The 15,371-nt window shown below is 41.6% G+C and overlaps 1 protein-coding gene across 2 annotated transcripts in view; it reads right to left on the reverse strand.

Annotated features, from left to right (window-relative positions):
- The window catches only part of LOC149776029 (heat shock 70 kDa protein 12A-like), a 78,074-nt gene that overhangs the window by 27,231 nt on the left and 35,472 nt on the right, over positions 1-15,371 (reverse strand). For both annotated transcript variants that reach the window (XM_089941810.1, XM_089941811.1), the window contains exons 3-4: positions 15,035-15,256; positions 9,178-9,334 (exon numbers count right to left, since the gene is read on the reverse strand). In XM_089941810.1, the coding sequence (XP_089797936.1) occupies positions 9,178-9,334; positions 15,035-15,256 (379 nt within the window). The remainder of the gene's footprint in view (positions 1-9,177; positions 9,335-15,034; positions 15,257-15,371) is intronic.

Below are 15,371 nucleotides of genomic sequence, written 5' to 3' on the forward strand. Positions count from 1 at the left end.
TGAAATTGCCTTTCTTCTTGTGACCGTCCTCTTTCTCTGGTGGGGGTTGGTATTTTTGCACGTAACATTGGTGTTCCAAGTCCACGATGTGGTGACAAATGTGACATTTTTTCTTTCCTGAACATACGTGTGCCTTGGTATTATTGGTACGTATGACTTGTTCACACGTAGAGCACAATCTCAGCAGTTGACAAGCACATTTCTTCTGTGAACCTTGCGTCTTCAAATGTTGTTGGTAACATTTAGGGCTGACAAACGTGCGCAGACAAGTGGAACAAGGCACTGGTTCTTCGCTCAGACAGGGTGGAGAGGCCAAACATCCTGAGCATTTCCATCCACAATGTTTGTGTTGCTCTCGATTATTATAACCATAGTCACATTTCTCACAATAATAAACATATCTCAGGAATCCAGTGATACTGGTAATGGTATCGAAATGGTCATCGTGATGATAAAGGTGAATGTATTTTCCGTCCTTAAAGTCTTGGCCTCGAAACAACAGAGGTCCGCGCACTTCTTGAGGGTGCACTTTCAAGGTGTATCGTGGAGCTAGGGCATCTTGCAATTTTTGCATCTCTGGAATGCCACAGGGTGTGTCTTTGGGCAATCCGGCTTGTTGTAACAGGAGTTCTGCTTCATTTCGTTGTTTGGCTCGGTCGGAACGTTGAATAGTGTCCCAGGTTCTTTTCCATTCTACCGTGTCGTTCTTGTTGGCATAGGTTCGTCCCACCACGATGGCACGGGCTAAACACATCTGGTCATGAGGGTTGTTAATTCGGACGAGACTCGTTTTGGTGTTGCGAAGGTCGTCCACCAATAACATCTTTTTGCGTCCTGTCCCTTGAGGAGGAGAGACGTGGGTCATGTCCAGTGTGGCTTTACCATCGGTGATGTCAAACTGATCATTAGATTGTTGTACGTGTTGAATCTTGTCCATGACTTTGGAAGCAGTCAATTCTGCAGGGGTGCTAAACTCGATCCAAACAGGGGATTTCAAACCGTCGTGTTGTATGGAAAGTCTCAAGCGATCGTCTTCTTTGGGTTGACATTGCTGCTTGAGTGAAGTGAGCAAAGAATCCCACACCTCGGTGATGAACACTTCTGCTTTCTCTAACGGCACTTCAGCCTTGAAATCTTTAAACTTCACCGTGTATTTGTAAGCCGTGGTTCTAAATTTTCTAGAGGAGCGCTTTTCCGTCTCTCGAATGGAATAGTACTTTTCAGGGTTGACAAAGGGTGGTGAACTTGGTTTAGAGGTTTCAAATTCTGGTTCACTCATGTCCTCTTCAAAATCACTGGCATGAATTTGTGCCAAGATTTCAGCCCTGGTACGAGGCGATAGATCACGTTTCTGCCTCTTACTTTCTTCTTCTTTCTTCTCGAATGAATGGGATCGTTTCATCTTGAAAGCAAAAAGTCAAATGACTCAAGTTCAAACACCATAAACTACTTTATAGTCATAGCAGACCAGCGTATATAAAAGGGTGTGTGTCTTGTCCTTTCACTATTCATTTCACTCTCAAGCCGAGCACAACGATGGAAGAGACTGACCAGATGGAACGTTTCGTCAGAGCTTTGCGAGGGGTCATTAGAAAATTCTCTTCAGACCAGCCTACGGACTACTCTCCTTCCTTTAGAGATAAAAGTCAAGATACTTGCTATATCTGTCAGAACAAAGGGCATTGGTCTTCAGAGTGTCCAGACCGTCAAAAAAGAAAAAAAACAGGGGATAAAAAAGACAAAAGTCAAGATACCTGTTATTATTGTAAAGAAAAAGGACATTGGTCTCCAGATTGCCCAAAAAAGAAACAAGAGGAGTCAGAAGAAAAGAGGAATTCTTCAGAAGAAGAGAGGGATTGTTCAGAGGAAGAGAGGGATTCTTCTGACGAAGAAAGAAGACAGGTGAAGAAAAAGAAACAGGAGAAAAAAAGAAGAAGGGAAGAAAGTGAGGAGGAAGAAGAGGAAAAGAGTGTGACGGTGAAGAAATTCAAAAAACAGAGAGACTAAACAAGGAGAAAAGAAGAAATCAATGAACTTTTCATTAAAGTGTTGTGTTGTGAATTGTGAATTGGATTGTAAAAAATGGAGAAAAGAATAAATGAATGATATAAGGTAAGTGTCTTTGAGTTGTGATTTTAAAATAAGAAGCTACACTCACGCACTCATAGACAGACACGTACAATAAGGGTAAAATGGGTGGGGTTTATTTTTTTTATTTTTTTTGAGTTATTGGCAAATTGAAATTGTATTTCTTTTCGAGAAATGTGGGTGGCCCTGAAAAGGGCCTTTTTCTTCATGGTGAAAGGGTGAGTTTAAGCAATCAACTTTAACTGCCTTATGCCTTTGCCACGGCCAAGGCCTACTTCTGGACTGCGTAATGTTGATGATGATGATAATGATTGGGTTGAAATCACTAAGGGTGGTACGGTAGGCTTAGTCACAGGGTTGACGTGTTTAGCTCGGGAAGGTCGTATTCTCTTCGGTCGTGATAAAGAAGTCTGATACATTTGTTTCAGACTTCTTAACTCCGCTAAAATGTCCAACAGTACCGTGACCGTTTGATTTTCACCCTCTTGTTTCTTTGCTGCTACTTCTTCTTGCTGTTGTTTTTTTCTTACCTCTTCTTCTTGTTGCTGTTGCTGTAGGAGAAAAGCCTGTTCCGCTTCCTTTTGTCGTTGTATAAATTTCTCCAATTCTTCTTTCTGTCTCTGTCTAAAATTCTCCACTTGCGGTAATGAAGAAGGTAACGAAGGTTCCGGAACAAATTCTTGCGAGGAGAGAAAATCCACAAAATCCCAATTCACCTCTTCTGAAAGTAAGTCCGAGTTCCCTTGGGCAGTCTCCCCTGCTGGTGCACCCCAATGGATCGTTTTCTGAGTTTCCGTCATGTTGAATCACTGTCGCATAGATTGACTGCACACAAGCGCTAGCGAATCTAAATAGACTACGTGACGTCACAGACTGCTCTCTTCGGATTGGATGCGAGCTGACTGAATTCTGTAACGCGTGTTCGGATTGGTAAATGAACTCAATCCGTTTCAATCCTTCCTCCGCCTATAAATAAGCGCCGTTCAATGCATTGATTCACCTGTTCTCGTCGCTTCAAGATGTGGACTACAGTTGAGTCATCCACCCTTGTGTCTTCCATGATGTTTCGGACAGACTTGCTCATGTATGTCCGATCGAAGTGGACCGTTGTCCACAGGACCAACACCAGCCTGTGGATACGTAGGATCTACGTCGAAAGACAAGGATGCCTGAAAAGAGTGCTGATGTACGGACCAACAGTAAGACGCAGCCTAAGGACAAGAAGAAGACCAATGCGGTGCCATTTATGTTAATGAATACATTAACATAAAAATCAAAGGCCCTTTTCAGGGCCAGCCATATTTCTCGAAAAGAGATAGTCTTTGAATTGCCTACCCCTTTTTTAAAAAAATTTTTAAAAAAAAAATCCCATGTTAAATTCCCCTTGTCCGTAGAGTGACCCACGATTTATTGCCATGTTAAATTCCCCTTGTCCGTAGAGTGACCCACGATTTTCTCCATGTTAATTCCCCTTGTCCGTAGAGTGACCCACGATTTTTCGCCATGTTAAATTTCCATTGTCCGTAGAGTGACCCAGGGGTCCCTGTAATGCTAATTCCCATTGTCCGTAGGGTGACCCCTTTCACTACTGCCATCAGAGCAACAACTTCAAGTCTACATTGCTGGTAAAAGAAATTGTATCACATACCCTTTCTACAACTCTAGCAACTGCAGCTATGAGCGCAAGTTAGCGCGATCTCCGCTGGACAATGGCACGTGATCATGTTTCATCTAACCAGCAAATCAGGTCTTCGACAGGATTTCACATTCTGACAAAAATTGAAGTATCAACAGACACGGTTGGATACTTGTCAACAATCAACGCTCCCGCAATAGAAATGTCAAATGTGCATTAATGACATTATGTTCCATTTTGCCGTCGGTATACCCTTAAAATATGTATAATATTCCATTTGTCTACGATCAGGCTCTGTTTGCAAAGTAGCACAAATAGCATTGTTAAACCCAGAAAAGACAGGAAGAAGTTTGCTAATGATGGATATCTTTCATACAATTTGTAACTTTATGGCAACTAGAGAGGAGAATTCGCAGGTTCATAGGTGATAATTAGCACCTTCAACTATCGAGTATTCTAGGCATGATCCATTTCTGCTTTGCACTGAACAAAATCAACAATGCGAGGTATATTCTAATATACTACGCTCAGACGACACAGCCGAAGGAGACCTTTCATAACCTTCATGAATGTTTTCAACACGCTGAATTCTTTGTTACGCGCAGTCACGCAAATCCTTTCAGTTGAACTGCAGCAGACCAAACAAATGAAGAAACGATGAATAAAGAACCCGAAATTGCCCTAATAACACGTGACTTCAGCCTCAAGCCAGGTACTATGTTCCGCTATTATCGTAACGGTCAGCACCGACCAGCAGCACTGAGGCTTGTCCAGATCTCTATCATTTAGACCTTGAGAAGCCCCACATTACGAGAGAAGAGTCTCGAGTTGACTCAGTGGTAGACCATATGGGAAACAGCTAGCAAATCCATCTGATCAAGATCCTTCAAATTCTCTGGGTGTTTCCTCTGGGTCACCTGCACCATTTAAGATATTTTCAGACCTACTGACAATCAAACGGCCTTTGTCTACCTCTTGGTCCTTACATTGGGCATTGGCAAATGCTCGTGGCACAATAAAAAAAAACAACAGGGCCATTTTAGCTCAACACCTCCATTCCAAACTCCAATCGTATAAAAAAGTTCTCTGACTTCATTTTTGCTCAGATGCTTTATGCTGACCAGGAAGTGAAAATATTGACGTGGTATTTAAAGTATACCATCCAAACAAGTCGGCGGAATGCGCAATATGTGACCCAAAAAAGGATTAACTTTCTTTCAAGTCATGTTCACAAAATAAAGCTGTTGACATGAACGAAGAGAAAGAGTAACATGACAAAGATTCTTGCCGAGAGATGGAATGAACAAAAAGTAAGAAAGAGCTTGGTGACCAATCTATGTTCGTTACACGTTCGTCACAATGATTCAAACTTTCCAATATCGATCGTCAATACCAGAGGTTCTCAACACAAACTATGAAAAGAAGATGCAAATAAATGTATGCAAGCAAAATATGCTGAAGAAAGCTACCCAGCTCTGATATGCGTTGCAGATGATACAGATGTCTTAATCATATGCGTGGGTCACAGCTCATATACCAATAGTACACTCGTCATCAAATGTGGAACAAAAGCCCGTGTCAGACTTGTTGATGTCACAATGTAAACAAAGTGAATATAATACGGCACCAAATGTTCCGTGGTAGAAGAGGGGACATGCAATATGGGAAGCATTCATATATGGAGACACTCTCCTGAAGCACACACTTAAAGCGAACTATCAGGATGTCACAGATAATCCCCCCAATATTCCTCACCCCAGTGAAGGACATGGCTGGACAATGAGCAAAAAATGGAAAACTTATCATCCAATGGATGACTGGTTCACCCTCCCCAGATATCGTCCGTGGTCTAATGTCATGCCAGTTTGCTTGGGTTTGCCGGCCACACTGCATATTAATTTTGAATAATCTCAAATGCAGAAGAGACTGCAGGATGCTGATCTGCTTAGATATGATGATCTCGTTCCGCCTCTTCTGTACGCAATGATGAGCACTATTATTACATTTGCTTTTTAAGAATTAAAAGTTATCAGATGTATATCCTTTTTGACTGCATTTTCTTGGGGGGTGGGTGGGTGTTACCTTTTATGATTGTGTATCATAAAATATATCCAACACTTTGGTACAAAACCCCACCATAATATATACATCAGCAGAATTTGATTAATGGACAACAGTTAAGGTACAATTACTTTAGGACATACCAATTCCAAACTAGAGGCCAGTTTCTGAGATATGTTAACTCGGGCGCAGAAAATATGAGCCATTATGAAAAACGGCATTTAGCCTGGAACCTAGAATGTCCATGACATGATTATAAAAATCGCAGACGTCAGGCAGACTGAAAACCATCATGCATTCTAGTCTCTCATTGTAGTAGTTAAATCTAGTCTGATACATGAACTATATGTTAGTGCTTGGTTTCTTGATGACAAACGTCACTATAACTAAATGAACCAATTTAGAATTATAAACGTGATCAAGAAAACGCAACTAGTCCACAATCACTCCACTAGAACAAAGTAATCACTCTGATGTGCAACTGTGACAATTCTATCCATGGAGACAGATACGTGAGATACTGTACATAAAAGGGAAAGTATCTGAGAATCGTCTCGATTGAAAAATTTATTTCTGTTCAAAATTCAGAATTTCAATTTCAGTAAATGGTTTATATACTCATTTAATCCTTTCCAAATTATTCTAAACTAAAGAGAATGTTCCTTGTTTTAGTTGTAGGTCTGTGTTCCATTTGAGTGCTGAAGCACTTTCGGCACTACAAGTATTCTAATTCAGTTGGGAACAAAGTATTTGCGACTTTGTTCTAATATATTATATCTTCAGTTTGTGTGCTAAGATTATTTCGAGACTACGCCTATTCAACTACAGCTTTTGTATTTAACCAGCTTTATATAGATGTCGAGACGAAAGCAATCAAATCTCTATAAATCCCATCCTTTAGTTCAAAATATGGAAAATTCTTATTCAGAACTCGGATTAGTACAAAATGCATACTTTTCATGCTTGAAGACATATATAAGCAACCCTATTGTGTATTACCCTTTCCCATCTGTGTTGATGTATCACAGTGATATAATACAACATGTCCTAGAATGATTTCTCAATGATTCAAAAAGAATTATTTAGCATGTTACGTGTTTAGGGTCTCATAAACAGTAACAAGAAAACAAAATGAAGACTCAAGCTTTGTAACATTTAAGAAATAATTTATATCCCTAGACAAACAAGGTACAAATGAGGAAATGAACTTACGGTTTTAAGAATCAAATCCGAAACTAAGAATGTTTCAAGAATTAAAAATTTAGAAATCCTAGTAATAACATGTTCTAATCAATTTGAGTTCGAGTCCCAACGGAAATCCAAAATGGAAGGCGATCACGTATTTTATAGCCAGTAAAGTATTGATGTGTCAATAGTTCATTGTTGATCCACAAACAATAACATCCCAATATTTAAATTCCGAATAAAATCTCAATAAATTGTCTTTGTCCAAGAATTCTGTATGAGGTCTTAAATATGAATTAATTAATCTCTTAGAATCACAACAATTTGAAGAAAAATTAAAGTATTAAACTCCAACTGGTCAGAACAGAACAAAAACATCTTGATATCTAAGTGTTTAAAAGCCCAACTAAATAAATTCTCAAAACATTACTATTAAACCTGACTTATATATATATATATATATATATATATATATATATATATATATATATATATATATATATATATATATATATATATATATATATATATATATATATATATATACATAGAGAGAGAGAGAGAGAGAGAGAGAGAGAGAGAGAGAGATAGATATGCACACAAAAACTGACAACAATAGGTACAAGACTGGTTTTTAACTAGCTTCGTCGCCTTTGACATTCACGGATGTTTTGTCAACAGCTATTACAAGACAGAGGTAAGGGAACCTATAAGCACAAAAGATTGCGTTGAAAATACAAACGTTTAAATAAATATGTATAAAAGAGATAATGTTTGAAAATGTTCTACGTTGAGTTTCAATTGTAAATAAACACTTTGAGGAAAAATTAAACCAAGCAACTTACAAATGAAGATTCCAAATGGTCACCCAAACGCAAATAAAAGTATGATGTCTTTACAGCCCCCACTGTATCAACTAAATAGTTCATTCGCTTTGCTTATTACTCACTTACCCACCGATAATTACAGCCATTTTTGTTACTCATTGCTGGTGTTATTGTTGTTTTCAGAATTGACATTACCAAAATAATTATTTATGGTATACTCTACGGTTACACCACTTCAAATTACCACAACTGTTCATGTTATTGCCCATACTTTTTTTGTTTCCATTTAATCGCCACAGTTCAAACCAATTAGGCAGGATATCAAACATTTTCAAACATTTTTCCATTAGACTTTGTTAAATAAACTCTTGTTGTTTCAATGCTTTCTTTTGTTTGCTATTTGTGTTGAGTCTGTTTTGTAATTTACTTTGAGAACGATTCAGTGAGTCATAGCGATCACCCAAAATAAAACTAACTTTGCACTAGTTTTGTTGCAATGATTTTTATTGATTCCCAACACCCACATTCAGTTGCTGGATCCTTTGCTCTTGAAAATAACTGCTCTTTGCCCCATGATTTGCAGTACATAATTAATTTTCAAATATTTTTACGCAATGTTTAAAAGTAAAACTATCGTTGATACTCTGAAAATTATTCATACAAAGGATATCTTACAAGCTGTGTACGACATTTTATTTATGTTTTCTCAAATACATAACCTTGCATTAAATTTAATAACCTTTCTGCTTTTAAGATAAATATATCATTGACCTTAGTGTCCGAAAGATACTGTTAAAATTAAAATAACTCACTATTATCCGAAAACGAAGGGTGCGTGAAATAAAGGTTTATACATGAAAATTGGGATGTCCGGATCCTTAAAGCAAAAATGATCAACTGTGCATATAATCATTTTTGGAAAGGTTTAAAATGTTATTTTTTTAAATGGAAAAGTTTCATCTGTCATTAAGTATAACATAAAGCTTGATCTTTATCATTTACGTAATGTATTAAGAATGCCATTCTAACATCATTTAAATGCTCTGAGACTACGGCCTACTGGAATAAAATATAAGCAATATGATTCTTATGTTTATAAATAAAATAATGTGTCTTATTTAGACTCTCCAATTGCAAATCTATCGGTTTCTTCCATGGTCTCCTTTAACATATCAATTTAAAGATCTTTTTATGTACTGTGTTTATAAAATATTCCAACGGGAAGGATGTCAATTTACTCTCCAATATAGTTGCCGATACAAATCATTTCTAATTATGTGTAGATTATTTGCTTACGCAACCAATTATATATAATGTTTAACAACCAATTTCAGTAATTGGAAGAGTCATTAAGATTGGGGGCTTTTTCATGTTACGCACCTCCAGCATCAATCACTATATATTGAGTGTCTTCAGTCAGCGGTACAACGGCCGTCTTCCCTTCAGATGTCTCGGCTATTAAAGGAATACGTCGGCAGTAGACAGAGGCTGCCTCTGGTTCCAACACAATGGTGAGGTGGTCGTCTTGAAGTCCGGCCTGGAAGGCAATTACGTTCTTTGTTCAGTATACATTTTGTACTTATATATGTGCATTTGTTGTTTTGTTTTCTACTTATCCGTCATTATTAAAGATAATAAATATGTCACAACATTTTCTTTTTTTATTCCCATGTCATTGTTTGTAACACAATTCATTACAATGCTACCTATCTTGGTCTTTGTTCTACACTTTACATTTACCTGTTTATGCGAGATGATACTACATAGAGTGTCCTGCTTGATGGTACCAACAATGTCTTGACGAAAACGGTTACTTAGTAAAATTACAGAAATATTGGCTGCTTTTCTTAATTTCTGGTCTGAATAGTCGGTGGCAAACATAAATTTAAAAAAATAGATTGGCCCTCTTCAGGCTCAATCGTACGATAAGACCAATTATCGGCGTCTCCCTCAACTCATAAAAGTGATTAAAGTGATGCAATATCATCAATGTTACAATTGGATAGGGGGTGCGTGGCCTGGGCCTGACGTCCCGCTTGCCAAAGGAAAGTGAAGCGTCTCTCATAGCTTCTCCTTCCCAGGTGTAGTGATCGCCGCAGGACCACTGTCTCGCTCTGCGGGGCAGGAGGTTACTTGCATATGGCCTCTCCTACACTATTGTGTCCACAGTAGCACCTTCACGCGGTGCCCCCTGTTTTAACAGAGCCTGCTGTGTGGCGCGACCGAGTACCCGGCGGTATAACTGGGTGGGCAGACTGGGCTCATTAGCCTTGGCAGGCAACCAGTCTAAGAGAAGGGAAACTCTGACCCCAAACCCGGGCAGATGAAGCTCGTTAGCCTTGTCAGGCAGTTCATCTAGGAGAAGGAAACTCTGATTCAAAACCAACCACGTCCCATCCATTGGATTATGGCTCCACTGCCTTGTGGATATCTTCGGGAGAAGGAAAGGCTACGGGAGTAAACCCAGACAGAAAATCAGGAGTGGAGCCCCTAAGGCGGCTGGGGGTCGACTACGGCCTCCTTCCGGCAGCTCCTGCATCCAAACTGGTGCCAAATGTCATGCTCATCATTCCTTTGGACCCCACCAGCAAGGACGAGAGGGGGATCCTGACGTCTGGGCAGCCCAGGATCTCCATACTCCACGCCCAGGCTTGCGCTCTGGAGAGGACACTCCAGTCTCGCTACTGAGTGAGGAAACAACACGGAAGCTGACAGTTTACGGGTTATAAGTCCCACGCGATTGGCGTAGGGAAGGGGCGCCATGGGTCAGCTTTGACGGTGGGAGGGATCATCGTGTCCCACTGGCCAACTATCGCCCGCCTCAAGCCGGGCAGCCCCCGGTCAATAAGGCGTTGACCCGCCATCGTCTGCCTGCTCCAGTGGGTGTCTGGAGCTCAGTGTGTTGTTCAGCATGACAAGCAGACGGTAATTCCACACCAGACAAAAGAAACAAGAAACCAATAAAGAAGACTCCAGCTCTTCGATTTGCAAGCTGGAATGTGCGCACCATGTGTACAGGCTTCTCCGACGACCTCAGAGAAGTAGACAACACCAGAAAGGCGGCCATCATCGATAGAGAACTCACCAGACTAAATATCAGCATAGCTGCCCTCCAGGAAACCAGGCTCGCCTCTAGTGGCTCCCTCAGAGAGGAAAACTACACCTTCTTCTGGAAGGGTCGAGAACCTGAGGAGCCCCGTCAGCACGAAGTGGGCTTTGCCATCAAAAACAATCTCCTGGCCTTGGTTGAACCTCCCACAGGGGGCACTGAGCGTCTCTTGTCCATCCGCCTCACCACTACTTCAGGTCCTGTCAACATCATCAGTGTCTACGCCCCAACCCTCACGTCATCAGAAGACGTGAAGGATCAGTTCTATGGGCAGCTGGACGAACAGATCAAAGGATGCCCCAAAAATGAACCACTATTCCTCCTCGGCGACTTTAATGCCAGAGTAGGTGCGGACCACGAGTCATGGCCTACCTGCCTCGGATATCATGGCACTGGAAAGACCAATGAAAACGGCCAGAGACTGCTGAGGCTATGCACCTACCATGGTCTGTGCATCACAAACACCTTCTTCAAGTGTAAGCCACAACACAAAGTGTCATGGAAACACCCCAAATCTCATCACCGGCACCAACTCGACTTGGTCATCACCAGGCGCTCTGCCCTTAACAGCGTCCTCTCCACCAGAACCTACCACAGTGCAGACTGTGACTCCGACCATGCCCTTGTGAGCAGCAGAGTGCGACTACAGCCACACACGCTACACCGCTCAAAACCAAAAGGACGTCCTCGCATAAACACTGCGCAGATGTCAGTCCCTGCCAAGGTGGAGGAGTATGTGTCTGCCCTGAACAAGGCTCTCCAGGACCTGCCTGAGTACGACGCTACAGCCAAGTGGAACGCCATGAAGGGTGCCATCTACAGTACAGCTATGTCAACGTTTGGCAAGAAGGAACGACCCAGCCAGGACTGGTTCAATGCACACCTATCAAGGATGGAACCACAAATCGAGGAGAAACGAAAAGCCTTCATAGCTTACAAAAAATGCCCTAATGAACGGACGCTTGCTGCTCTCAGAAGTGCCCGAAGTAACACCCAACGCATTGCTAGACAGTGTGCGAACGAGTACTGGCAACAACTGTGTGAAGGGATCCAGCGCAGTGCCGAGTCCGGACACATCCAAGGTATGTACAGTGGCATCAAGAAGGCTCTAGGCCCTACAGTGAAAGGGGTCGCTCCTCTGAAATCCCTGACGGGAGAGAAGATCACAGACCGTGGGCAACAGATGGCCAGATGGGTGGAGCACTACTCAGAACTATACTCCCGAGAAACGTCAGTCACTGATGCAGCCCTCAGCAGCATAAAGAATCTGCCCACCATGGAAGAGCTCGACAAAGTGCCAACCTTAGAGGAGCTCAGCAAAGCAATCGACTGCCTTCAAACGACAAAGCACCAGGTAGTGACAGCATCCCGCCCGAAGCTATCAAATGTGGAAAACCAGCATTGATTAAACCACTGCACGAGCTACTTTGCCGCTGCTGGGAGGAAGGAGTAGTCCCCCAAGACATGCGTGATGTCACAATTCTGACCCTTTACAAAAACAAGGGCAACCGCAGTGACTGTAATAATTACAGAGGGATCTCGCTCTTGAGTATTGTTGGTAAAGTGTACGCCCGCATCATACTCAACAGGCTGCAGTTGCTGACAGACCGTGTGTACCCGGAATCACAGTGCGGCTTCAGAGCAGGCAGGTCGACGACAGACATGATCTTCTCCCTACGACAACTCCAAGAGAAGAGCAGAGAGCAAGGTCAACCACTCTACATGATGTTCATCGACCTCACCAAGGCCTTTGACTTAGTCAGCAGGAAGGGCCTTTTTGAACTTCTGAGTAAGATCGGTTGCCCCCCAAAACTCCTCAGCATGATAATCTCTTTCCATGCAGATATGAAGGGAACAGTCCTGTATGATGGATCCTCCTCAACCTCCTTCCCAATTAACAGTGGTGTGAAGCAGGGCTGCGTGCTGGCACCAACACTTTTTGGGATCTTCTTCTCCCTGCTCCTGTCCTACGCCTTCGACACGTCGGATGGCATATATCTACACACCAGGTCCGACGGGAGGCTGTTCAACCTGGCACGACTGCGCTCAAAGACAAAAGTGAGAGCTGTGCTCATCAGGGAGACGCTTTTTGCAGATGACGCAGCTCTTGTGGCCCACACCGAGGAAGCCCTCCAGAGACTGGGAGACCGTTTTGCTGTTGCCTGCACGCAGTTTGGTTTCACCATCAGCTTGGAAAAAACAAATGTCAGCGTGCAAGATACCACCATTGCCCCTTCAATCAAAATCAACGGTGTCACCCTGGAAGCAGTCAACAACTTTACCTACCTAGGGTCAACCATCAGCAACACTCTTTCGATTGATATGGAGCTGGATAGAAGGCTTGGAAAGGCAAATACCATCATGGCTCGATTAACGAAGAGGGTGTTGGAAAACAACGCGCTGACAGAGCACACCAAGGTCCGAGTCTACCAGGCCTGCGTTCTCAGCACCCTTCTATATGGAAGTGAGACCTGGAGTACCTACATGAGGCAAGAACGCCGGCTCAACTCCTTCCATATACGGTGCCTAAAACGCATCCTGAAAATCAGCTGGCAAGACCGTGTTCCACACAGCGAGATCCTGCAGCGTGCAAGTACCCTAAGCATGTACTCCCTGCTAATTAAACGCCGCCTTCGATGGCTGGGTCACGTCCGACGCATGGAGGATGGAAGGCTGCCAAAGGACATCTTATATGGACAGCTGGCCACTGGCATGAGAAGAGTAGGACGCCCCTCACTCCGTTTCAAAGATGTGTGCAAGAGGGACATGAAGGCATGCAACATTTCACCCGATGGCTGGGAAGAGCTGGCCGAGGACCGAGGCACCTGGAGACTGATGGTAAACAATGGCATATCAGTCGCTGATGCGAGGAGAGGCCAGTTGGCGGCAGAGAAACGTAAGAGAAAGAAGAACGCAGCAGCAACCACAGTAACGCAGACTTCCCAGCATGTCTGCACCAATTGCAGTAGGGACTGTCACTCACGTATAGGCCTGCACAGCCACAGCAGACGATGCCAACAGAGACAGACAACACCCCAAGGGCGCTATTCGCATGGTCTTTCGAGACCGAGTCGCCAATGATGATGACAATTGGAAAACATCTTAAGGCACACCTTATTTAACTGGAAAACTCTTTTGACACAAGTGTGTCCAATTTTACTGTCAAAATGTAAAATATAATGGAAAATTTTGAATAAATCCAAGAAATTGGGAATAACAAATATGTTTGTACTGAAACAGTTCTAATCATGGTTTTCTGTGTGACTAATCAATCATTATATGAAAAGACTGACGTGTTTTAGAATTGTTGAAAGTAGGAAATATTTATCTTGTCATTCCTTACAGTGTTCAGTTACTATCTGGTACTGCTGACAAAAAATTCAATGGAACAATAAGTTACCCTTCAATGATGTACATAACACCATATCAGCCTTTCACACAAGAATTGCTAACGTGGATAACCCAAGGTGCTAAATATCATACGAGCATAATGACCTATACGATATCTAGGTTATCATCCCTAATCGTTAATATCAAAACCCATTCACTAAGATGTTTTACATTAAGCATAACTGCCTTTCAATAAAAAGACAAATCATTGATTTACATCCCTTCGTAACTTCTGCAAAGCAAAAACAACTCATAAAACGAGGAGACTTCCAGCATATATACACACACACACACACACACACACACACACACACACATATATATATATATATATATATATATATATATATATATATATATATATATATATATATATATATATATATATATATATATATATATATATATATATATATATATATATATATATATATATATATTAGGTGTCATTAATGCCGACACTCACATGAAAAACAATAAAGCGAAAATATGCCATAAAGCAGGCATGTGCAACTTCTCCAGGCTCGGGCCGGATATATGCGGACTTTAAAGTCACACCCCATGATGGAAATAAAGAGACAAAACCTGGTCGCGCGAAGGATCAAGCCCGTATCTTGCAGGCTGTAGATGCTTGCCATAAAGTATAGTTACATACATGCACACATACATGCATACATTTATACATACATACATACATACATACATACATACATACATACATACATACATTTACTTTACCTGTATTGCGGATTCACGCATGAATTGTCTAGCCTTGTCATTCCATATAGCTGGAATAGTCAACACCCACTGAATGCTCCCCTCTGGTAACCCTCCAAAAACTTGTTTGGAGCATTCAGATAAAAGGTCTTTCCTGAGATGACCTATTGCCAGGCTTATAACTGTCATTGCAGAAAGTTTCTTTCCCATCTCATCTTCTATTTCTTTTCGTCGATTAAGGTTCTGAAATCATTAATAAAACTATTTGGTAAAGAGCAATATCGCATTGGCTTCACTTAAAACACTAGAATTACTGTTATGGTTATTTATAAATGTGCCATGTTTACTTTTCATCTAA

The sequence above is a fragment of the Sinohyriopsis cumingii genome, chromosome 18, assembly GCF_028554795.1.
Source record: "Sinohyriopsis cumingii isolate HCF-2022 chromosome 18, ASM2855479v2, whole genome shotgun sequence".
Lineage (NCBI taxonomy): Eukaryota > Metazoa > Mollusca > Bivalvia > Unionida > Unionidae > Sinohyriopsis > Sinohyriopsis cumingii.